Below are 26,815 nucleotides of genomic sequence, written 5' to 3'. Positions count from 1 at the left end.
GCTCGATCCCGGAACGCCGGGATCACGCCCTGAGCCGAAGGCAGACGCTTAACCGCTGTGCCACCCAGGCGCCCCTAATGATAATTTTTAAAAAAGAAAAAAAAGATGATGAAGATGTTAGAATTAGCAGTCAGAATAAAAATTTTACTGGATGGGCCTCATAGAAGAATGAAGGTGGCAGAAAAAAAAAGTGTCAGTAAATTTGAAGATTAATCAGTATAAATGATCAAATCAAAAGTACAAACAGAAAAAAGGTGGGGAGGGGGGAGGAGAATAGCATGCCTCAACGGCATGCGAGACAATGTAAAATGTCTATTTGTAATTAAATTCCCAAGAGGGAAAGAGAAAATGGGCATAAAATAAATGTGAAAAAATAAGTTTAAAAATGTCCCTCATTGAAGGAATGACATATATTTATGGATTGTAGATATCCAAGAACCACAAGCAGGATAGATATGAAGAAAAATAACACCTAGGCACATCACAGGCAATTGCTGAAAACTCAAGTTAGGGGCACCTGGGTGGCTCAGGTGGTTGAGTGTCTGCCTTCGGCTCAGGTCATGATCCCAGGGTCCTGGGATCGAGCTCCATGTCAGGCTCCCTGCTCAGCAGGTGACTGCTTCTCTCTCTACCCCTTCCCCCTGCTTATGCTCTCTCTCATGCTCTCTTTCTGTCTTAAATAAATAAAATCTTAAAAAAGAAGAAAGAAGAAAGAAAGAAAGAAAGAAAGAAAGAAAGAAAGAAAGAAAGAAAGAAAGAAAAGAAAAGAAAAGAAAAGAAAAGAAAAGAAAGAAAAGAAAAGAAAGAAAGAAAGAAAAGCTAAAGAGAGTATCTTGAAGGCATCCAGAAAATAATGGCATATTACATGAGAGGAAAAAAAAAAAGGTGACTTATAATCAGAAATCCCAGTGACCAAAAGAAAACGGAATGACATCTTTAAAGTACTCAGGCAGGGGCACCTGGCTCAGTTGGTAGAGCACGAGACTCTTGATCTCTGGGTGGTGAGTTCAAGCCCTTGCTGGGTGTGGAGCCTACTTAAAAAAAAAAAGTACTAAGAAAAACTGAGAACCTGGATTTCTGTGCCAAGGGAAAATATTCTTTGAAAATGAAGTAAAAATAAAGACATTTTCAAGTAAGTGAAACCTAATATAATCCATTGCCAGTAGACTAGCTCTATGAAAATTGTTAATGAAATTCTTCAGTCTGAAGAGAAACAAAATCAAAGAAAAAGTAAGATCTTCAGGAAGGAATGAAGTATGTTAGAAATTTTAAGTATATAGGTAAACATAAAAGTCAACTTTTTATTCTCCTAATTACTTTCAAACATACACGGCTGGCTAAAGCAAAAAAAAAAAATGCAGAGCATTATACTGGAGAGTTTATAATGTGTAAATGCAAAACATTTGAAAACTAGCATGCAAGATAGAGGGATGATAGATGGACTGATATCTTCACAAAGTTCTTAGATTCTCTATAAATGAGTATAATACTAACATTACATACACTATGAAAAACTGGGGCGCCTGGGTGGCCCAGTCAGTTGGGTGTCTACCTTTGGCCCGGGTCATGATCTTGGGGTCCTGGGATCGAGTCCTGAATGGGGCTCCCTGCTCAGCAGGGAGTCTGCTTCTCCCTCTGCCTCCCACCCCCCAACTCGTGGTTTCTCTCTCTCTCTATCAAATAAATAAAGAAAATCTTTTTTAAAAATATACTATGAAAAATGAAGAATGCATATTATTTCTAAAGAAACTACTAACATATATGTCCTAATCCATTTCAAATGCCCTGGAAACCACCCACCAACATCATTCATAAACATAGACACAAAAGTCCATGACAATATAAGAGCAAATCAAATCCAGAACTATAAAAAGACACAACACATCATGACCTTATTATCTTAAGAATGCAAGACTGATGTGACATTCAAAAGTCAACTAACATCATTTACCATATTAATAGAATTAAAAAGATAAATCATATGATTGCCTCAAAAGATAGAAAGTATCTGACAAAATTTAACACCATTCACAATAAAAACACAGCTAACTGATGAAGAGCATCTGTGAAAATCTGCGGCTAGTATCACACTTACTGGTAAAAGAATGCCTACTTCAGCCCCAAATTCAGAAACAAGGCAGAGATATTCAACAGTGTACTGAAGATTCACTGGCACTATCACAATAACCACATTTTATAGAGTTGTGACATGATTTATGATCAAAATTAAAACTTACAAGCGAAGGAGTACTGAAATTAATTTCTTCAAAGCAGCCATCAAACATTAAACTGAATGTTGGATCTACAGGGAAAAAAATTTTTAAAAAGCATTAAGACTACTAAATTCATTTTTCCAGTACTTTGTCTATGAAAATATTCTATATTTCATTGGTAATGAAAACATCATGTAAATTACAAATCATTAAGGAACTGAATTTCTGTCTTGACCTGAAGTAGCTTTTGATCTTTTAATTAAACTATCATGTAACCTTTGGGGCGCCTGGGTGGCTCAGTCGTTAAGCGTCTGCTTTCGGCTCAGGGCGTGATCCCGGAGTCCTGGGATCGAGCCCCATATCGGGCTCCCTCCGCTATGAGCCTGCTTCTTCCTCTCCCACTCCCCCTGCCTGTGTTCCCTCTCTCGCTGGCTGTCTCTCTCTCTGTCAAATAAATAAATAAAATCTTTAAAAAAAAAAAAAAACAATCATGTAACCTTTGAGTAATACAATTAATATCAATATTTTTAGAGTACAATTACTAACAGTCAAATGAGTCATTAATTTGTTAAGTAGAGCCTAACATAAACACATTTCCCTATAGAAATCCATAGCAGAGATGTGCTACTGAATAAGTGCAATGAAAAATATTAGAAAACAATGTTACAATTCAGTGTTTATAATGAAAAAAAACAACTGTGCATCTTAAAATTGAACATTGAATGTGAATTATTAGGAAGGTGGACCAATTCCAGGGGCACCTAGCTGGCTCCATTGGTGGAGTGTGTGACTTTTGAGCTTGGTGTCACGGGTTGAAGCCCCATACTGGGTGTAGAGATTACTTAAAAATAAAATTAAAAAAAGAAAAAAAAAGGAAGCTGGACCAATTCTATTAGGCTGGCTATGGCTTACTTTACCTAAAATACACAATAATCCATATGAAAGTGTTCTCAGAGGATAAGGAATGTCTAAGTTCAATAGTAAGACACTGCAGAAAGGATGGGCTCCATAAAAATTCTGACCAGTAACATTTGGTGATCTAATTATAAGTATGAAGAAGAGACAAAGAGAAGGATCTGTTATCGCCCCTATCAAAACCCCTCTTCTGGATAGTTCATAATCTCTTTATCTCTAGGCTGTTGTAGGCATCCTAAATATCTAATACTCAACACAGTGATTCAAAGTAGTATCCAGTTTCCACACCACTGCTATTCGCAGGGTAATATAGTAATTTTATAATTACTCAAGATTGTGAACCAATAGTGGGGCGCCTGGGTGGCACAGCAGTTAAGCGTCTGCCTTCGGCTCAGGGCGTGATCCCAGCGTTATGGGATCGAGCCCCACGTCAGGTTCCTCTGCTATGAGCCTGCTTCTTCCTCTCCCGCTCCCCCTGCTTGTGTTCCCTCTCTCACTGGCTGTCTCTATCTCTGTCAAATAAATAAATAAATAAAATCTTTAAAAAAAAAAAAAAAAGATTGTGAACCAATAGCAAATTTAAATAATTCTTCGTTTAAAAAATGATCTAGGAGCCTCCAAATTTTAGCAAAAAATATTTTATTTACTAGCAGACTTAAAGGACGTTTCTAACTAAACGTTTCTAACTAAACATTAAAGGAACATTTCTAACTAAAATAAGAAGCTTTCTCAAATATTTTAACCAAAAGTAATTAGCTGTAAAATCACTGTTACTTACCACTAGTAGTAAGGATCACAGGTCTTTTAGTTGTTGCCATGAATGTTTTGATTGCATTCAAAAACCCAGCATCTTCTTCAAAAATGACATCAACCTAACAGCCATTTATGAGAATACTGTATTGAGTAACAAAACATTTCCTGATACGTTACACATACATACTAGATACACTATATGTCTGTGAGACACAAAATTTTTGAACTTATGAAATTTATAAATAGTATGATTCACCCCACACTGAAAGCCTAAGATGTTTTACACTATTAAAAATAAAAAAATAATCAAATATTAAACCAAAAAAAAGTAGTCACCTATAATTGGACAAGTATGAGTCAGAATAATTTCTACAATCACTGCACAATAATTAATAATCCTGAATTGCATTAATCATCGTTCTGAAAAATTCTTCTATGGTTCACGGTTTCATTCACTTTAAATTCAAACAGATACATTGGGGCACCTGAGTGGCTCAATCGGTTAAGCATCTGACTCTTGATTTCTTTCTTTTTTTTTTTTTTTTAAAGATTTTATTTATTTATTTGACAGAGACAGCCAGCGAGAGAGGGAACACAAGCAGGGGGAGTGGGAGAGGAAGAAGCAGGCCCATAGCAGAGGAGCCTGATGTGGGGCTCGAATCCCATAACGCCGGGATCACGCCCTGAGCCGAAGGCAGATGCTTAACCGCTGTGCCACCCAGGCGCCCCCTGACTCTTGATTTCTGCTCAGGTCATGAACGCAAGGTCCTGAGTTCAAGCCCCACGTAGGGCTCCACACTCAGGATGAAGTCTGCTTGAGATTCTCTCTCTCCCTCAGCCCCTCCCCCAACTCATGTGCTTTCTCTCTACATAAATAAATAAAATCTTTTAAAAAAAAATTTTAAACATTCAAACAGATACAAGTATTCCTGACTTTCTTGGCTATTTTACAATACTTTATAGTAACACATACAGTAACCTTTAGAGTAAGTTCTTATTATGAGATAACACAAACATATGCCCATAAGCCTACCTCCTCAAAAAGAATGAGAGATGTTGCATTTTTCCTGTTGGGTTCCTCAGCTCCAAATTCTTTGACATTTGACCTCGTTGTGTTCGTAGCCTGAGTCTGAATAACTGGTTTTTGCTCACAAGAATTTTTTATTCCTGCATAAATAAAATATTAGTATTTTAGATAGCATCAACTTTTAATAGAACACTGGATGTTTCTGCAGAATAAACTCAAACTGAAACCCCCTATCAAAACCGAACAAGGGGTGGGGGAAAAAGCTGAAACAAAATATCAAAACTCCTATATGTAGGACCTTCAGTGTAGCTGAGGTTTAATAAAGAGCAATAGAAACTCAGGAAATATGATCATATTTTTATGGATCAGGGTCATTAGTATTAAAAACTGGCACATATATTTTGTGCATTAATGTCTTACCTTTATAATTTTCCGGAAGTACCACTTCGTCATTATTTTTTGGCTTGGGAGACACTTTAAAATAATTTGCCAAAGTTTTAGGTGGAAGCGTTCGCTTTGGTGCGCTAGTTTGTGCTGACGGTGGAAGGAGTTTCCTTGGTGATGTGACAACTTTCTTAGGGGAGCTTAATTTTTCTGCCAAAAACAAATTTACTTAACGATAAGTATTCTAAAAGTTAAACGGATGGTAAGATTGAGTTATCCACACTCTATATGTCTACTCTCACCAGTTAAAAATGGATACAGAAATTTTCTTTCATTCTTACATTCAAATACTGTATACAAATAGTACTGTATTATTACAGTTATTCTATGATCAGAGAAGGTAAAACCAGTCATCTGGAAAAGACATTCTTTTCCAAAGAAACATACATCCTTGAGGCAAAGAATGTTCAGAATCCCTCCTTTCACTTTCCCTCCGTCTGCCTGAGTTCAGAAGAGGCTGGAGGAGAAGTGATAACGGTACATGTCGAGCACACTACAGAACACTGTAATTCAACGTCAGGTGAGCCCTGTAGTAAAGGGATACTGCAAGCAGAAAATATGTTTTTCTAGAACTGTCGTGGAGCATAGATACAAGGTTGAAAACTAAATGGTTGATCTCTACCCTCCAGAAGCATTTATTCCAGAGCATGTCCTTTTCTCCCCTCTAAGTGCTCCAATTGAGTCCTCACGGGTCCAAATTATTATTATTTTTTTTTACACCCCATTTCCACAGGTCTTATCATATCCTTTGTATATTATAGGTGTTTGAAAACTTACTCAAAACTTCCAGTTTGCCATTTGCAACGACATGGACGGAGCTAGAGTGTATTATGCTAAATGAAATAAGTCAGTCAGAGAAAGACAAACACCATATGATCTCACTCGTAGGTGGAATTTAAGAAAGGAAAACAGATGAACTATACGGGAAGGAGGAAAAGAAAAAAAGGAGAAAGAAACAAACCATAACAGACTCTTAATGATAGAGAACAAACTGAGGGTTGATGGAGGGAGGGGATGAGGGAGGGGCTAGATGGGTGATGGGGATTGAGGGGACACGTGATGAGCACCAGGTGGTGCCCTGTATGTTAACTACCTAAAATTTAAATGAAAAAAAAAAGAAAAGAAAATTTTGAGTTTGAAAAATTATCCTAGACATCACTCTTTTATCTCATAAAAATAGGGGATCTCGGGGCGCCTGGGTGGCACAGCGGTTAAGCATCTGCCTTCGGCTCAGGGCATGATCCCGACGTTATGGGATCGAGCCCCACATCAGGCTCTTCTGCTATGAGCCTGCTTCTTCCTCTCCCACTCTCTCACTGCTCTCTGTATCTCTGTCGAATAAATAAATAAAATCTTTAAAAAAAAAAAAATAGGGGATCTTACACAAGGTAAGAGGCACGTAATCTTAAAATAAAAAATATTTCTTTATATTGAATAGATTTCAATTTATTAAAAAACTCACCATTTTGTCACAATTTTTCTAATTTTGACATAGTACAAGAATTGCTTGATTATGGATTGGCATCAGTCCAAAGACTGATTTTAGAAAATACATGCTAATTTTTACTTTCAGATACTTAGTAAGTACTTGGCTAAATTTTATTGATGTATTCTTTTCAAAGGATTTTCCACAAAAGCAATCAGCTGCAAGATTACTGGGGCTACATCAAAAGGACACAAGCCAATTCAGTCGGGTTCCCACTAGTCAAAGAGCAGACAATATGAGCACGAAAAGAAAAAAAGGGGTCTGCTTCTGGCCAAGACCTACATTGGATTTACACATATATCTGAAATAACACCAAAAAAATCTAAACGTAATATAGGAAACAACACTTTTCAAGACTTTGGACATCATGCAAAAAAGGACAGTGATACACCTGAGAGACAAGAAACAAAAAGGTGAACCCCAGGAACTGCCTAGCTTCCTGCCTTATGAGAGAATGTCTAGGCCACAGTGAAGAAGGGGAAGCCTGTCCAGATGTTTCCTGAGCTGAGGAGACTAAAGAGGAGCCTAGAGACAGGCAGATATCATTCGTGGGGCAGAATAGTGAAGAGAAGAGAGCTCCATGGAGTGCTCCAGAAATCTGCAGAGGGTCCCTCTCAAGTCTTCAACTGAGGAGTGATCAGTAGAAGATTAGGAGAAATAATCCCCGAGGCTTACAGGGAGCTGGGAATAGTTCTTCTTCCCACTAGACAGAACAGCAGACTTCAGAATTCATGGGGCACTGGATAGAGTACTCAGAAGGATTTTGCCTAAGTAATGGGGCAAAATTAGTCCTAAACTAAATGCTGCTATGGCCTCTCCTAATGCAACATAAAAGATCCAAAACAATCAAACTTACAGAAAAAATTGGGCATGCTAACACAGAAGACATAAAAAGGACCCAAGTCCAGCTTCTAGAAATGAAAACTACAATGTGTGAACTAAAAAATATATTGGACAGCATACTGCATACTGCATAAAGTAAGATCTGTGAAACTGAGTAGTTAGAAACTATCCAAGATGAAACACAGACAGGAACAAGACTGCAAACCTGAACAATCAATCATCGAGCTAGGACAACTTAGCAGCATTGTTCACAACAGACTGTGGTATGGAAACAACCCGACCTCCCATCCATGAGTGGATCCAGACGTGGTATCTATACACAATGGAATATTACTCAGCCCTAAGAAAGGACATCCTGCCGTTTGTAACAGCATGGATGGACCTGGAGCACACTAGACTATGTGAGGTAAGTCAGACAGAGAAACGCAAGTACTGCATGACATTACTTATATGTGGAATCTAAAAAAGCCAAACTCCTAAAAACAGAGAGTAGAATGGTGGTTACCAGGAGATGGGGTAGGGGGATAGGATAGATGTTGTTTAAGGGTACAAACTTGCAATGAGTAGTAAATATATCCTAGAGACCTAATGTATACTATAGTAAATATAGACAATATTATAATCACCAAACTTCCTGAGACTATACCTTAATTATTCCAACCACTAAAAATAAATAATTATGTAATGTGACAGAGGTGCTAATTATAAACACAATCGCAAACATATTACTATATATAAATCCATAAAATTAACAGGTTGTATACCTTAAATATATACAATGTTATATGTCAAATATATTTTAGTTAAGAGAAAAAAAACCAAAGCTTGGAATTTTCCAAATTTGATGAAAATATAAACCCATTCATACAAGAAGCTCAACAAAGCCCAACCACATGAAACATGAAGAAAACTACACCACTGCACATCAAAGTCATAGTCGCTCATGACTAGTGACAAAAAGAACATTTTAAAAGCAGCAAAGAATAATGAACACAAAGGACTGAAACACACTGAATATATACAAACCCATGAGTTCATCATAATACTAAAAAAAGAGTAAAGCATCCAAAAACTCATTGGACAACATCAGAGATTACTAGGGCAACATCACTCTACGAACTGATAAATAAAAGGAAAGAATGAAGCATTTCTCATGCCTTTCCCATACAAACTGTATGTCAAAGTATCTAGACAGTTGACGAGGAGAAGTGCTTCTTAGAATTTTAACTAATAAATTCAGAAAGGCTAAGTGAATTCAAAAATCACCCATTTTCTAACCCTTAATGAAACAATCAATCTACTAGATAAAGATCACTCATGGCTACAAAATATTGTTAGTTAAAAGAGTGACGGGGGAACTTTATAATGGACGGATCAGCCTGAAAACAAGTGAATTCACCAATCCATGTTAATATCACAAGTGTATCTTCGGCTCTGATGCCATACGAAGTACACAGCCTTGCCTATGCGTGTATGGCAGCCCCAAAACAGAAACTAAATCTAATCAAGCCCACGGATCTAACTGCCAGTTTACAAGTAAATAGGGAAGAGGAATATATTAACTGATAGCATAAAGATACAATCAGCCAGATCCAAAATGTGAGAAATTTTATGGAAAATGACCCACGTTCTTCAACAAATAAATGGTATGAAAAGGATGAAGGAATTATTAGGGAGACTGTAAGAAATTTAAAAGACATTAATCAAATGTGAGATGTAAACCTTATTTGGATCCAAATTTGCACAAAGCATTTGAAACAACAGAAAGCCAGAATAAGTCTGTATTAGATCAAATTAAGGTATAAAGTTAATTTCATTAGGTCTAATTATGATTACCCAGGGGATGCCCGGGTGGCTCAGTCGGTTAAGTGTCTGCCTTTGGCTCAGGTCATGATCTCAGGGTCCTGGGACTGAGTCCCGCACCAGGCTCCCTGCTCAGTGGGGGAGTCTGCTTCTCCTTTTCCCTCTGCCCCTGCTTGTGTGCTCGCTCTCTCTCCCTCACTCTCTCTCAATAAATAAATAAAATCTTAACAAAAAAAAAAGTCCTTATCAAGGGCGCCTGGCGAGCTCAGTCAGAGGAGAGTGTGACTCTTGATCACGGGGTTGTGAGTTCAAGCCCCACATTTAGTGCAGAGATTACTTAAAAATAAAATCTTAATAAATACATGAATAAATAAAATAAAGTCCTTATTACTTAGAGATACCTATGAAGTACATATGGGGAAAATTATATGATGGTCTTGAGATTTGTTTAAAACTGTACAGGAAAAAATTAAAAAGGCGTGTATGAGTATGGGGGGGAAAAGATTAAAAAACGAATGGCAAAATGCTGATCAGTAAATTCTTTTTGTAGATTTTACTTTTTCAAAGATGTTATGACCTAAGGAAAATAATTTACTTACTTGGTGACTTGCCTAGGTTGTAACTATTAAAAAAACAAGGTTTTTGGGAGTTTACACCTTGCTTGTCCACTTGATGGGACTGAGTAGCTTCCTTCAGTTGAGATAGAATTTGTCTACCACTGCGCTGAGAAGACGCATTGACTTCAAATATCTAAAAGAAGAATATACGAAAGTAAGGCAGATGGTTGGTTTTCCTTGAATTCAAGTGTAACTAGTACATTAGCACGCTCCCAGTGTGGCGCTTACTAACCTTGAATCCAAGCTCCTGAGCACAGGCATACACGGCCGCGGTCTTCCCCACTCCCGTCGGCCCTGTTATAAGAACAGTATTGCAGAGGCGACTCTCCTCCTCGTCATCCGAACTGCCTTTAAAATCTATGCTATCCGATAGATCTGAAAAATTATTCAAATGCAAATCATCGTTTGATAATCGCTCAGGCAACAATTCTACCTCGCGGGACCCAATGATCAAACCTTACAAACTTCTTACCAGTTAATGCTGGAAATTTAATTTACAAAAACTAGAAAATCAAATATAAAATACCAGTTGGGAAACTGTATACAAATGTTTAGCTAATCTACCTCAAAATGTCCAGGGAAATGGAGAAAATGACTCAAAATACCTTCCAGTTTCTCATCTTTTTTTCCCTTCAAATTCTGTCTTTCTTCCAATTCAGCTCTTTTCTTCCAGTCTTTCAACCAACTGCCATAAGAAGATGTATGTTAATAAAAAAAATTCGCAGAATAGAGATATGTCTCTTTGAATCAACTAAATCGTAAAATATTTTTACATGGGCACGAATATTTTTAAGTGAGGTAATTTTTACCAAAATACACAAAACTGTATGAGCAAAGTAATTCACGGCAACATCGTTCATATTAGCTTCCAAAGGGAAACACCTACAAGTACCTCAGTAGGAGACAAGATACACACAGTATGGTTACCTCAGAAACCAGTACAGAGCAAGCAAGTGTAAAGACCTGAGGAGGCCATGCGATGACATGAAAGATATCTAACACATGGTGCGAAGTGTAAGCAGAAAGCTGCAGCTCTAGTTTGGAGCTAGACCTCCCAAGGTTGACCTCCAGCGCCACCACTTTTGAGCTGTGTGACTCTGGACAAATAATTCAACCTCTGTAGGCCCATTCCTCATCTGTAAGATAAGGACAACAGTATAGTATAGCTTTAACGATTAAATGAGCTAAGAGCAATGCAAGTACTTAGAACAGTGCTAGGCTCAAAGTGTTAACTATTATTATGGGTCCCTATTTCTTATACGAATCCTTTGGACCAGGTGAGTTTTAGAATTCAAAAATTTTCAAATATTTAGAAAAGTAATTTGGTACATATACCACATATAACACAATACCTCTAATGGGGTCTGTGGCGTTACATCCACAATCACTTAATATTTCTATTTAAAAAAATGTATGGGGGTGCCTGGGTGGCACAACGGTTTGAGCGTCTGCCTTCGGCTCAGGGCGTGATCCCGGCGTTATGGGATCGAGCCCCATTCAGGCTCCTCCGCTATGAGCCTGCTTCTTCCTCTCCCACTCCCCCTGCTTGTGTTCCCTCTCTCCCTGGCTGTCTCTGTCTCTGTCGGATAAATAAATAAAATCTTTAAAAAATAAATAAATAAATAAATAAATAAAATAAAAATAAAAAAATGTATGAACCCCTACTAAGTGGGATCCATAAGCACCATAATATATAATAAAATTAACTTTTGGTTTTCAGAACTTCTTGGATGTGGGAATCATAGACAGAGGATTCTGGACCCGAATTAGTAGTAATATCATCTTATTTGTTAGGAAGGAGCTAATACATGCACACATTTTTTCTGGAAGGTTTTAGAAAAAATCTTCAATAGTTGTTACCTCTGGAAAGTAGAAATGGGAGAAAAGAGAGATATTTACTTTTCACATTTTTCTTAATTTTCTTTTTTTAAGATTTTACCATGTAATGTATTACTTTATAATTTCTAGATTTTACTATAAATAAAACAAAGTAGTAAAACTAGATTCATAAACAATTTCTCAATTCTTTTACAAGTTTTACCAACCTATGTAACTTTTTTATAGCTAGCTCATTGCCTATGAGTTCACTGGAGTTCTGAGGTTGATACTTTTCTGTCCAAAGCATGTCTTCAATTCCAGAATCTGAAGCAAAAAATATACATTAAAACACTGCTCCTTAATATAATTATATACTCTTAGACACTTTTGGTTTTGTTTCATGTAAACAATGAGTATTTATACAAGGATTTATATCTACAAAATGCCAAAAGGGGCAATTTCAAAATTACCATTAGATTTAAAATTCTTTTTTTTTTATTTTAATATTTTTATTGTGGGGGGAAAGAACGGGCAGGGCTAGGGCAGGGACAAGCAGACTTCCCGCTGACGGTGGAGCGCGACCCAGGGCTTGATCCCAGAACCCTGAGATCATGACCTGAGCTGAAATCAGAAGCTTAACTGCCTGAGCCACCCAGGTGCCCCACATTTAAAATTCTTCATATCAAAACTCTTCCCCCTTAAAAGCTATCCACCATTGGGGCACCTGGATGATTCAGTCCAACTGAAGGATAAGCATCCAATTCTTGATCTCAGCTCAGGTCTTGATCTCAGGTTTGTGAGTTCAAGCCCCGAGTTGGGCTCCACACTGGGCATGGAGCCTATTTTTTAAAAAAGGGGGTGGGGCGCCTGGGTAGCTCAGTCGGTTAAGCATCCGACTCTTGATTTCAGCTCAGGTCATGATTTCAGGGTTGTGAGATTGAGCCCCATGTCTGGCTCTGCACTTAGAACAGTATGTTCCTCTCCTTCCATCCCCTCCACCCCCCACGCACTGTGTCTTTCTCTCTCTCAAATAAATAAATCTTAAAAAAAAAAAAAGGACTAACCGCCATCAAGTCTCATAACAGTAAGGTTTAAAAGTACACATTTAGAGGAACTTGGCTGGCTCAATTGGTAGAGCACGTGACTCTTGATCTTGGGGTCATGAGTTTAAGCCCCATGTTGAGGGTAGAGATCACTTTAAAAAATTATTTATTTATTTATATTTACATATTTTTTATTATTTACTAAAAATCAATAAAATACACATTTAAAATTTTAATAATCACTAAAAATGTGAAATATGAAAAATAATTTATACTACAATAATCTAAAGAACAAAGGCAGCATAATTTTAGTACAACTTTGTTTGACCTCTGGAAAAAAACATTAAAATGTACTATTAAGTCAACCTGGGTAAATGGAGATGTGCTACCCTCCCATTTGAGAAGACTGAATGTTGTAAAGATGCCAATTCACTCCAAATTAGTCTATGCACTAATGCAAAATCAACCCCAACGGGATTTGGGGGCAGGGGAATCTACAGTTCATTCAGCAGCGTAGCTATGCGAACATAGTTTTAAAAAATGACAGGAGACTTGCTGTACAAGTTTCAAAACATACTCTAAAGCTACATAACAGGATGAATTAATAGTTCCACAGAATACTTGGAAAAAGCTAGATAACCCAAATGGGAACACGCCAGAGACATGTGAAACAGACATAAATTGGATAGCATAATTCCAGGTTTTTACAAGAGCACATGTATTTATAGAAGCACAGAAAAATCAAAGACCAAACACCAATCTGTTAAATGTGGTATTCCCTAAGGCTGTAAGTAGTAAAGCTTCCACTTCCTGTTTTATACACATATATCGCTTGAATGTTGCAGTGAACATATATTAAAGAGAAGAGAAGAGGAGTGGTTAAATAAACAAAAGTGTTCTAGGACCAGAAGGAGAAGATCTAATTTACCAGGAGCAGGAGATCTTTCTGAGGGAGGCTCTCTGCCATCACCCATCATCGGAACATCGGGATCTTCAACTGCTTCTGTTTCTAGTTTACATGTTGTACTCAAAGCAGTTTGTCTCTTCCTGGATGTTTTAGAAAGAAGGCCTTTACAAGAGTCTAGCTTTATCCCAGTGGAGCTGTTTCTTTTGTCAAGTTCTTCTGGTTTCCCATTTATCTTTTTCGGACTTTGTGAATACTCGTTTGGTTTCTTTCTTTTTGACTTATGAATTTCTGTTTCCACTCGTTTCCTTTTGGTTTCTTTTTGACTGACATCGGGCTCTCGTTGTGGACTTTCTATTTCAGAAATTACAGAAATGCGCGTGCTTACTAATCAACCAAAACCAAATTTTAATATCCGACCATCTCAATGTCACTTCAAAATATCCAAAATCTTATTACTACAAAATGAAGAGGCAAGAATCAAACATGGCACACCGAAAGCAAGCAGGCCATCTTGTTATTCAGACTGCCTTTTGTACAAGCTGCGTAAATTCAAATGATCTCATCTAAGGCTTTCCTTAAATGAACTGTTAATATTTTAACATAATTAAAGCTGTTTTTGAGTTCGCATCTGTGGAAAACGGCAGGGGCTAACACTGCACTGAACAAGATGCTTCACTTCAGTTGAACAATTTTCCCTGCCAACCATAAACAATAGTCTCTCCTCGGACTTACAAGAGTCAATGACCACATCTTGATGTTTTCAAAAGCAAAGTGTTAATGTAAATGATAATTATCACTAACCTTGTTTACGGTGACACTCAGAAAGCAGCTGGTGCTCACTTCGTTTTTTTAGAAGCAAAGAAAAATATTTCCTCAAAGAAAATTCAGGATTTGACCAACTAATTTCCTCCAGCAAAAGGTTTCTTACTTCTTCAGTCAAATCTTTCCTTCTCTCCAAAAACTGCAATAAAGAATAAAATGCTCAGGGGCGCCTGGGTGGCACAGCGGTTAAGCGTCTGCCTTTGGCTCAGGGCGTGATCCCGGCGTTATGGGAGAGCCCCACATCAGGCTCCTCTGCTAGGAGCCTGCTTCTTCCTCTCCCACTCCCCCTGCTTGTGTTCCCTCTNCTCAGGGTCCTGGGATCAAGCTCCAAGTCGGGCTCCCTGCTCAGTGGGGAGTCTGCTGCTTCCTCTGCCCCTCTGCCCAACTCGTGCGCATGTGCACTCTCTCTCTCAAATAAAATCTTTTTTTTAAAAGATTTATTTCTTTGATGGGGGGGGGCAAAAGGAGAGGGAGAAGCAGGCTCCCCATTGAGCGGGGAGCCCAAACGAGGCTCAATCCCTGGACCCTGGGATCATGACCTGAGCCGAGGCTAATGCTCAACCAACTGAACCACCCAGGCGCCCCTCAAATAAACAAAATCTTTAAAATAAATAAATAAATAATAAAATAAATCTCTATTGCCCAATATGGGGCTCGAACTCGCAACCCTGAGTTCAAGAGTCTGCTGCCCCATTGACTGAGCCAGCTAGGTGCCCCCTACACTGTTTATTAATATTAGTCACCAAGTACTTTCTGTCTATAGTAAGTCAGTATTAATGTAGGAGTAGCTTTAGTGAGTAAATACAAACTTGACAATGAAGCTGTATTTGCATACTTTTGAAGGACTTAGTTCATATTTTTATTGTTCCCTCTTTCAACTAATTGCACGTTACACATTTATTCGATTAGAATGCTGACTTACACAATATCTAAATGTGCTATATAATCTAATATTCTTCTGAAATTGGCTACCATTAATTCTTAAAACGTTTCTAAAGCTCTAGGAATATTTCAAAGAGATGTCTACCTCAATCAGGATTTATTCTTTAAAACTGACTCTAGGGGGAAAAAAATGAACTTTAGGCCACAATAGTAGATTTCCAATTTTTTTCCCTCTGAAAGATGTGAAGGAAACACCATATAATGGAGCTCTCCAGTACTTACCCCAACAGCAGAATTAGTAATTTTAGAATTTGAATTCAATGTTGAAAATTCACCAAGAGCAAGAACACATCTTGAGAGATCTATTACTTTAGTATTCAGTTCTTTAAGTTTGGTTAAGAGAGAGCAAGTGGGTGGTTTCAAATGCCACAAATGGCAACCTAAAGAAAAACAGAAAACAAATATCTTAATTACCTTCATTCACATACATCAAATGCCAAATATGCAAACATGAGAAGACCTGACAACTGCCTGTTTAGCACAAAGATACCAAAACTCAAATGAGCGCACAGGGAACCCATTCTTACTTCAAATAAATTAATAAAAATTACAGAGTCTTCTATTCCCATTGTTTAAAATAACCAAGTAATAGTAAACCTTTTCTTTTGAAATCAACCTTCTACTCAGGGTAGAAATTTCAGGGGCAGTTTGCATCCTGCTTTAAAATTTAAACTTTGAGGGGCGCCTGGGTGGCACAGCGGTTAAGCGTCTGCCTTCGGCTCAGGGCGTGATCCCGGCGTTATGGGATCAAGCCCCACGTCAGGCTCCTCTGCTGTGAGCCTGCTTCTTCCTCTCCCGCTCCCCCTGCTTGTGTTCCCTCTCTCGCTGGCTGTCTCTATCTCTGTCAAATAAATAAATAAAATCTTAAAAAAAAAAAAAATTTAAACTTTGAAGTCAGACCTGGGCTCAAATCCAGCCTACGCCACTAGCTAGCTAGGTGAGCACGAGCAAGATCCTAAATGTTAGTTTCTTCCTCTGTAAAGTAGGGGTGGCAGTTATAATAGGCAACCTCCTAGAGTTGTTATAGAGATTAAAGTAGTTATGCATGGATTGCGACAGACCGGTGATGGGTACTAAGGAGGGCACACATTGCATGGTGCACTGGGTGTTATACGCAAATAATGAATCATGGAACACTGCATCAAAAACTGGGGATGTACTGTATGGTGACTAATATAAAAAAATAAAAATTATAAAAAGAAAACATACCAAAAAACTAGTTATGCATACAAAGTGCTCAGCAGAATGCCAGATACTAGTAAACCAACGTGCAATAACTCTAAAGGTTCTAAAAGAGATTCTCTCTGTGCTTGCCCTAGCTCCTCATCTACAAATACATATGCTAAGTTTTACAGTACTGCTCTGGCGAAAATGCGTTTATTAATATCAGGGAAGAAAAGCAGAACTAAATTCTATAGTTGAATATACCATTAAAAAATGCTGTATAAAACTGAACTGATGAAAATAACAAGAAAGTTTTCATCAACTGAACGCCCGATGGCAGAGCCAGGGAAGAAAGGGAAAGTAAAATATCATTAGAAGGACTGGCTGGGAGGTTCCCTGTATAAATGGGAGGCTGAGGGGCACCTGGGTAGCTCAGTCGGTTCACCATCTGCTTTAGGTTCAGGTCATGATCTTGGGGTCCTGGGATCAAGCCCCGTGTCGGGCCACCCACTCAGCAGGAAGTCTGCTCGTCCCTCTCACTCTTTCCCTGCTTGTGCTCTCTCTTTCTCTCTCAAATAAATAAATAAATAAAATCTAAATGGGTGGCTGAAGAAAACTCAAAAACTACCAAGATCAGAAACACAAAAGGAAAAGAGAACGAAGAGTATATTTCGTGAGTAGAGGGAGTGCATTACACCAAACCACGAAGCCAGCTGAGAAGAATACAAGTGCTTTTGCGCTGACAAACACAAAACAAAACAAAACAAGAAAACCTCCAGGCAGGCACAATGATGAGGAAGATACAAAGTTTGATATACTTTTGGTAATTAAAAACTATAGAAGTAAAATCAGACCGTGGTTGCTAGAGCATCTGAACCCAAACAGAAGCAGGTTCCGATCAAGCTAAGGCCGCCGTGCAAGCGGCTTGTGCCGACAGCTCACCCTGTGCACGGCGCGTGTGAGGAAGCCGTGAACCGGGGCATGGCGCGCTGTGACTTCTTACCTATTCCAGCGGGTATTTATATGGTCAGAGAGAGGAAAAGCTGCTCTGGAGAGGAGGCAAACAGACTTCCCTTGAACATTCAACAGCCCGCTGGAAAGAACAGAGCTGGATCCTCTGAGAAAGCCTGAACAATGACCTGTTCACACACAGGCCATGTGTGTGGAGAGCACTGCCTCCCATTGAGAACACACTGCCTCTCTGGGCAGCGACATCAGGGGTCCCACCCACGTGCCCACTCTCCACTGGCACAGGGGGTGAGGGCTGAGTATGCCGCTGGCCTCTTGCCCCGACCCCCCATCCTTGGCAAACTGAGTCCGAGAGCGAGGAAGAGAGAATGAAACACAGCCTTCGAATTCCCACTAAAATCCCCTTAAGAATTATCTTTAGGGGCGCCTGGGTGGCACAGCGGTTAAGCGTCTGCCTTCAGCTCAGGGCGTGATCCCAGCGTTATGGGATCAAGCCCCACATCAGGCTCCTCTGCTATGAGCCTGCTTCTTCCTCTCCCACTCCCCCTGCCTGTGTTCCCTCTCTCGCTGGCTGTCTGTCTCTGTCGAATAAATAAATAAAAAATATTAAAAAAAAAAAAAAGAATTATCTTTAAACCTCAGCCTCATTTTAAGTCATCTTAGGGTTTTCACGTTACTTCTAACATTTAAAAATATTCATTATAATAAACTCACCATCATCTTTCTGCTGTACGTGGACGACTCTCTGGAAACTAGTGCTTGCGATGTTGTACACATCTAATGCAGCAGCTTTCTTTGCGATCTGTCGTTTCAGCAAATCTGGCAAACCACTCATTAGAAAGTCACGCTTTGCTTTAAACTGCACATCACAATCCTGAGACTTTTCAGGTGTATCTTGACTTTTAAAAAAAAAGGTGTGAAAAAGGAAAGCTAAGGTTATACACACTTGAAAAAAAATAATAAACCATAAAACACTTTTAATTTAATTTGAAAAAACCAGCTACCCGAGATGTTCACTGGTCAAATTCATTTTTGCTTATCATAAAAACAAGTCTATCAGTTGTAAGAGATTAAGTAAAAATAAGTATATATAGAAAAATGATTTGAAGGACATCCACCAAAATGTTCACAGAGGCTGTCTTTGAGTGGTGAGTCGTTTCCCTTGGATCTTCTGTCTTCTTTTTAAAAAAACAAGCATTTATATTATAACCAGAAAACAAAATAAATGTTATATTTCGAACAATTAATGCAAGAATTTCTAATGTGATACTGTTTCCCAAATACTAGCAAGAACATTAGGGCCCTTATTAGTGATGCCTCAGTTTTACCTGGCTTATCTTCATATTCCTCATCCTAAGAGTCCTGACTTCAGGGAGAGGGAGGTGATGAGATGCTGGAGAAGTGGAGGAGAGAGAACATAGCCTGTTTGCCCTTCCTAGCCTGTCATATACACAGTAAGAATTGTCATGTTCTCTACAAACAGAAATTTGGATTGGTAACTAAAAAGAGGCTACGAAACCTTCCATTTCTCTTTTCCTTTTCTGTTTGAGAGAAATGAGGGAAAGATGAGATCTAAAGCCAGAGTGGAGGAATTAATCTTAGAAAAGAGGAGCTGTACCTTTTTTACTGTTAATTGGAGGGAAGGAGGAAAAGATGGATGAAATTGTAGCTAAATGAGGGGCGCCTGGGTGGCACAGCGGTTAAGCATCTGCCTTCGGCTCAGGGCGTGATCCTGGAGTTATGTAGCTAAATTGTAGCTAAATGAGTATGTGCCTGGGGTGCCTCGCTATCTCAGTCGGTAGAGCACGCAACTCTTGATCTCGGGGTTGTAAACTTGAGCCCCATGTTGGGTGTACTTAAAAGTAAAATCTTAGAGGGAAAAAAAAAGAATACACGCCTATAGCAGAAGGTACACTTTAAGAAAGGTACAAGGTAGTAATGTAAAACATACACATTATATATATGTTGTACAATATGTATTATATACAATTATAGTTTAGATGTGAGTTTGTACGTGTATGTGTATATATATTTATGCGTGTATTTCCTAGCCTATCTGCTAAGAAGGCCTAGGAGCACTAATACCATAGGAGCAATGAGTAAAATAATCACCTAGATCGTGGTTTCTAGATCCTCCACCAAAAGGAACCAGGGCTCCGTGGAGAAAAGGCTATTTACAGAGCTGGGGCAGGGCAAACCAAAGATGAACCTGGAACATCTTCCTGTTCCAGAAAGTAAGGAATGCTGAATAAATGACGAGGATGTGTCACAGGGGCACAGAAACCAAGCTGAAAGCCTCCCACTGGCTAAATTAGAAACAATCTGAGTATCAAAATAAAAATCAATGGATTAAAACTCCATGAAAAAAACAGGAAACCACAAATAAATAGGTAAATAAGATATGTAAAAGCACTTTCTCAGAGCAGCCAACAAACAGAAAAAGAACGATAACAAAGAATCAGCAACAGCTAATCACCATTAATAATGACAATGATCACAGTGTGTTTGATCCAGGCAGAGGCCATCAATGTTAATGCTAATAACTGGAAATCTGCTGAAGACCAAGATATTGGCATTATCTTAGAATATCTTCCCCCAAATATGAATCAGTTGCAAAGGGAAAGGGTGAAGTTCAGGTGGAGAAATCTAGCAGATGCCAACACATCCAGCTGATCAAGGTCAGCATCACCGGCGATGAGGAGGTTAAGGTCACATACGCCTCCTTACGTGAGGCACTGAGAAGAGCAGGGCACCGTTTCTGTGGTAAGCCTGACGAAAATGGAGAAGCTGAGTCTCATCATGAGGAAATACCAGACAGACCCAGGTGGACTGTCACCCTACAACACGTATGGTGTGTGCACTTCAATAAAAACAGTCAAGGAAATGGGAAATCCTGGTGAAGGGGATATGGAGTTCTTTGCAGTATTCTGGCAACTTTTCTTAAAGTTATTTCAACATAAATTATTTTTTAAATTCTTTCATAGCACACCAATTTAGGAACATAAGAATAATGCAAAGAAACTTAAGTAGTCCAAAACCAGCAAATTTCTTCCTTCAAACAATTCTACTGGCTAAAGCAAATGCATATAACACAACAGGATTAAGTGAAATGGTAGACTCTGGGATTTATAGGTTAAAAAAAAATCAACTGTATTTCTATATACTAGGAATCAACAATTGGAAAATAATACCATTTGCAATAATATTAAATACATGAAATACTTAGAGATAAACTTAACACAACATGTATAAAACCTCTACATTGAGAACCACAGAAATTAAAAGCTCAAAGAGAAATATATACCATGTTCTTGGATCAGAAAACTTAATATCATTAAGATATCAATTCTCTCACAATTTATTACAATCATCAGCAAAATCCCAGCAGACTTCTACATGAATGTTCCTAACACCTTTATTCACAATAACTTAAAAATGGAAACAACCCAAATGTCCACCACCAGGTAAAGAGACAGGCAAAAGTGGTGTATCCTCCATACAATGGAATACTACTCAGCAAAAATATAACAATGAAATATGGATATACAGCTGGCCCTTGGACAACGTGGGAGTTATGGGTGCCAACCCCTGTGCATGTGTAATGTTTGACTCCCCTAAAACTTTTTTTTTTAAAGATTTTATTTATTTATTTGCCAGAGAGAGAGAGAGAGAGAACGAGAGACAGCATACAAGCAGGGGGAGCAGCAGGGAGAGGGAGAAGCAGGCTCCCCACTGAGCAGGGAGCCAGACGCGGGACTTGATCCCAGGACTCTGGGATCACGACCGGAGCTGAAGGCAGACGCTTAACCGACTGAGCCACCCAGGCATCCCTGACTCCCCTAAAACTTGAACCTATTAATAATAGCTTACTGTGGCCTGGAAGCCTTCCTGACTGACATTAACCATTGATTAACACATAGTCTATGTTGTGTGTATTATATGCTATATTCTTTACAATAAAGTAAGCTAGAGATAAAAATAGAAAGTCCTACAGAAAATACATTTTTACATCTCCATAATGTAAAACATCCACATAAGGGGGCCTGCGCCATTCGAGCCATGCCGTTCAAGATTCGATTGTATCTCGGGGCGCCTGGGTGGCACAGCGGTTGGGCGTCTGTCTGCCTTCGGCTGAGGGCGTGATCCCGGCATTCTGGGATCGAGCCCCACATCGGGCTCCTGTGCTATGAGCCTGCTTCTTCCTCTCCCACTCCCCCTGCTTGTGTTCCCTCTCTCACTGGCTGTCTCTATCTCTGTCAAGTAAATAAATAAAATCTTTAAAAAAAAAAAAAAAAAGACTCGATTGTATCTGAGGACGTGAATAAATCTCAAAATCAGCATGCTGAAGGAAAGAGGCCAGATAAAAAAGAGTATATATGATTTCACTAATAAAGAATTCTAGAAAGGGCAAATTAACATGGAGAAAAAGAGACTGGCACTTGTCTGAGCCAGGACTAGGAGGACTGCCGGAGGGCACGAGGAGTCTTTCGGAGGGCCGTGGAAATAAATCTGTATCTGCATGGCAGGGGTGGTGCCTTCCCTACGTACCCAACTGACAGAGCGCACCAAGCTACACGCTTTCGACACAGGTGACTGTACATAAATTACACCTCAATGAGGTTTGAAAATTTAACTCATCAATTAAAAATAATAATAAAAGCCAAAAGAATAAATAATAATAGACCACTAGAAACCTATGAGAATGGCTAAAATTAAAAGTCTGATGACGGCAAGTGTGAGCGACCGGAACTCTCATATACTGCCGGTGAGCGTGTAGAATCGTACTTGGGAAAACAGCTTGGCAGAGTCTTATAATGGTAAACGGACACCCACCCCGTGACAGGGCAATTCCATTTCTAGGTATTTACTCAAGAGAAATGAGAACACTGTCTACCCATGTGTATGGAATGTTCCCAACAGCCTAATTAGTAAGAGCCAAATACGGGAAACCACCGAAATGGTCATCAATAAAAGAATGGATAAATGGGGGCATCTGGGTGGCTCAGTCATTAAGCATCTGCCTTGGGCTCAGGGCGTGATCCCGCATCGGGCTCCCTGCTCTGCCAGGAGCCTGCTTCTTCCTCTCTCACTCCCCCTGCTTGTGTTCCCTCTCTTGCTGGCTATCTCTCTCTCTCTCTGTCAAGTAAATAAATGGAGTCTTAAAAAAAAAAAAAAAAAGAATGGATAAATGAACTGTGGTATATTCATATAAGGGTTACTATTCAGCAATAAAAAAGAACAGACTACTGATACATTACCTTGACTGAAAGAAGCCAAAGTGTACCTCCTGTATGATTTCATTTCTGTGAAATTCTAGAAAAGGCAAACCAATCTATAGCAACAGAAAATAGACGAGAAACTGCATGGGAGTTAGGGGCAGGGATTAACTGCAAAGAGGCACAAAGGAACTTTTTGAGTGTGATGAAAATGTTCTCTATTGTTGTGAAGATTACACAGACGTGTACATTTGTTAAACCTCAAACTGTTTACTTGACATTGTATGCATATGATTGCATGTACATTATACCTAAATAAAGGTGATTTTTTAAAAATGTGTGTGTGTACTGAGCAAAAGCAATTAGATACAAAAGAATATATATATAAAGTATACACGAAGTTCTAAAACTGACAAAACTAATCAATGGTGATGAAATCAGAATAGTGATAACGTTTTGTTGTGGTGGTGGTGGGAATAACAGAAAAAGAGTAACCTTGCAGGAGTAAAAGAAATACGTTAAATCTTGATTTAATGTACTTACGAAAACCGTTATGCTTAAAATGATGCATTTAACAAAACAAATGAAAAAAAAAACCCAGAAACAGACTCATGACACAGGAAACAAAGTGCTGGCTAACCGGGTGGGGAAGGGGAGGGGGCAGACGAAATAGGGGAAGGGGACTAACAGGTACGAACTTCCAGTCATAAAACAGTTCAGTCACGGGGATGAAATGTACAGCACAGGGAGTACAGCCAATCAACTGTGCAACGTTCTGTACAGTGACAGATGGTAACTAGACTTATCAGGTATAAAAATATCGAATCACTATTATGTACATTTCAAACTAACAGGATATTCTATGTCTATTATACTTCAATACAAAAAAGATTTGTGCATTTAACAACATGTAATTATACCTTAATAAAAGTGAAAGAGGAAAAAATAACCTGAACCACGATGTCCCTAAACCTGGTCTTCTGCCATTACGCTATCCACTTGCACAGGGATACCAGAATTTAAGTGTCATCCTTACACTTTCCTTTCTCCTACCCCCAGCCCCCAGATCTAATTAATCATTATGGATTTTGATCGAGCAAACTGACCTAGCAGTCAGAATATACTTTCCAAAATTCCAAATGTTTACGTCCATACCTGTGTTTAAAACCCTCTGACTGCTTCTTATTGCCTTTGGCATAATGACAAAACTCTTGCACATGGTCTAAAGGTGCTACGTGTGCTGGCATCCACCTCTCCAGCTTAGTCCTACATTTCTCTCACCTCTGCTCTCTGTGCTCAAGTCACTGGCATTCTTTCAACCTTCTCTATTTACCATGCTCCTTCCAGCTATAGGGACTCTGCAGACTGTTCCCTCTGGTTAGAACACTGTTCCACACCGATGAACTCCTTCAGTTCAGGTGACATTTCCTCAGCAAAGCCTCCCTTAACCAGACCAAATCCACTTAATATAAATTTTAATAGAACTTGGTACCTCTTTTTAGCACAACTGCAATTTTCCATTTGTTGGCCCAATTAATGTTTAATCATAGATCATCTTTCCTCTAGAGTATAAGCCTCATGAGGACAGAGAATGTGTCTTGTTTTGTTCCCCAGAATATTCCCAGTGCCAAGTACACTGCCTCATACATACCAGGTATTTAAAGATTTTATTTTATTCATTTATTTTTACTTTTTTTTTAATGTAATCTCTACCACCAACGTGGGGTTCAAACTCATGACCTTGAGATCAAGAGTTGCACGCTCCTCTGACTGAGCCAGCCAGGTGCCCCATAGCAGGTATTTAACTGTTTACTGAGTAAGTTCATAATCAGCTCTTTGGTGCTTTTGGTTTGCTTATTTTTCCACTGTTTCATCTAGAGATGGGCCACAAAAACCGCCCTTCAAATTGCAGTTGTAGCACTGTCAATATCGTCATCTTTAAAAGTGAACTTATCAAAGCCTCAAATGATTACGTACATGCTTTCTCATCAAAGTAAAGGAAAAAATACAAAAACATTCCGTAAGATAGTTCAGCATTTAAAAATCTGTATTGGACTGACCTGCTTTCATCAAAACCAAGAATAGGATCAGCTGTTTTTTGAGCCTTTCTGGTAAGAAATAAAGGAGCAACTTTCATTTTCCCTTAGAAAAATAAATACTTAGGTTAGTGTCAATGTTTATCATCTCTACTTACCTCCAGCTACTTTCAAATTATATCTCTACCTTATTAAACTTCCTTTTTACTTTTTTTTAACCTTAAAAAAACTAACTTTTTAATTCAAAAAATTTCTATATAATGATCTGGTCTCCCAATATCATTATCAGCATCTCCTGGCAACTTTTTTTTTTTAAACTACAGATTCCCACAACCCACCTCCAGAGATTCTTAGTCCATATGCCTAGGGAAGGACCTAAAGATTTAAGAAATGTTTTAATGCACTCCGATGATTTGAGATAAATCAGGTTTGGGAACCTGTAAACTTAACTGAAGCTAGATAGTTAGATAGAAATGCAATAACCTGAATGTACTCAATTATCTTTATAAATCTCTTCACTACATTATAACTTTACTTATTAAAATAGAAATACTTAATGTAATTAAAAGCTTACACCGTAGAAGACAAGGAATTAAATTAAAATGACAGCATTCAGAGCCATATAATCCCTCCAAAACATTCTAGTGTTCATCATGAGCATTATCAAATTTGATTACCAGGCACATTTTTAGGAGTCTTGCTTAGTTTTTTTCCTAGCACATCATTCAGACACTGAAGTTTCTTCTGATTTTTCTCAGGATGCTTTAAAGAAGTATAGTCTGAATCTATTATTATTACAGAGTCCTAAGACAGAATAAGAAAAACATTTTAAAAATATGTCATACAATTGATGTTTTAAAATATCAAAAGGATTACGATGCTAGAAGCCATAGGTGAGATAAGAACATTAGCAGCTCCATACCTCTCTCCATCAGACACTAACTGACTCATACAGAAAACATTTAGTGACAATAGCTTACACTACATCATACAAGTTCACATATCAAAGAGTGGACTTATTATGACCATGGGTCTTCTTTTTTAAAGAAGCAACCAACAGACTTTATTCCAGATAAAAGAATCAATATGACCAAGCTATAAAAATTTTCCCTAAAGTCTTTGAGAGCTATACATCCTATAAATGTATTAGACGAAGTCTGATACATTTTCATATGGTCAGCTTACATTCACTGGGCATCTACTATGTGTCAGGCAATACAGCAGGCAGAGAGTACACAGACAGACGAAACAAGAGTTGGCTTCAAGGTTATACCAGGGCTTAGGGGACAGAGGGAGAGCTAGTCTATAAGTAGGTAGTTCCGTTATAAAACAGTATGGTGAGAGCAATATTGACCAAAATACAAAAAACCATAGACATAAAGTACATATAGGGAAGGAAACTACTTGTCTTGAAGGCATCAGCAAAGCTTTCAAGAGGAGGCATTATTCCTAATAGGAAAAAGGAGAAACAACCCAAATGTCCATCAATAGGTAACAGGCAAATAAAATGTGATATATCCATACAATGGAGTATTATTTGGCAATAAAAAAAAAAGAAATATTGATGCTATAACATGGATGAAGCTTGAGAGTGAAAGAAGCCAGACACAAAGGACCATATATGGTATGTATGTTACCATTCATATGAAATGTCTAAATAGGCAAATCTATAGAAACAGGAAGTACATTAGTGGTTGGCTGAGGCTGGGGGAGGAGAGATTGGGAAGTGACAGCGAAGGGGAAGGGGGTTCTTTTCGGGGTAATGAAATGTTCTAAAATTGTGGTGATGGATGCACA

At 38.5% G+C, this 26,815-nt stretch overlaps 1 protein-coding gene across 3 annotated transcripts in view; it reads right to left on the bottom strand.

Annotated features, from left to right (window-relative positions):
- ATAD5 (ATPase family AAA domain containing 5) overlaps positions 1-26,815 on the bottom strand; it is a 54,004-nt gene that overhangs the window by 7,549 nt on the left and 19,640 nt on the right. For all 3 annotated transcript variants that reach the window (XM_034641365.1, XM_034641364.1, XM_011230444.3), the window contains exons 5-18: positions 25,696-25,822; positions 25,043-25,124; positions 18,481-18,665; positions 15,856-16,013; positions 14,671-14,830; positions 13,891-14,220; positions 12,147-12,243; positions 10,707-10,786; positions 10,334-10,476; positions 10,084-10,234; positions 5,329-5,502; positions 4,915-5,048; positions 3,907-4,000; positions 2,238-2,302 (exon numbers count right to left, since the gene is read on the bottom strand). In XM_034641365.1, the coding sequence (XP_034497256.1) occupies positions 2,238-2,302; positions 3,907-4,000; positions 4,915-5,048; positions 5,329-5,502; positions 10,084-10,234; positions 10,334-10,476; positions 10,707-10,786; positions 12,147-12,243; positions 13,891-14,220; positions 14,671-14,830; positions 15,856-16,013; positions 18,481-18,665; positions 25,043-25,124; positions 25,696-25,822 (1,980 nt within the window). The remainder of the gene's footprint in view (positions 1-2,237; positions 2,303-3,906; positions 4,001-4,914; positions 5,049-5,328; positions 5,503-10,083; positions 10,235-10,333; positions 10,477-10,706; positions 10,787-12,146; positions 12,244-13,890; positions 14,221-14,670; positions 14,831-15,855; positions 16,014-18,480; positions 18,666-25,042; positions 25,125-25,695; positions 25,823-26,815) is intronic.

This window comes from Ailuropoda melanoleuca, chromosome 13 (genome assembly GCF_002007445.2).
Source record: "Ailuropoda melanoleuca isolate Jingjing chromosome 13, ASM200744v2, whole genome shotgun sequence".
NCBI lineage: Eukaryota > Metazoa > Chordata > Mammalia > Carnivora > Ursidae > Ailuropoda > Ailuropoda melanoleuca.
Note: the sequence above shows the minus strand (reverse complement) of the source record. Positions and strands in the feature narration are given on the sequence as shown.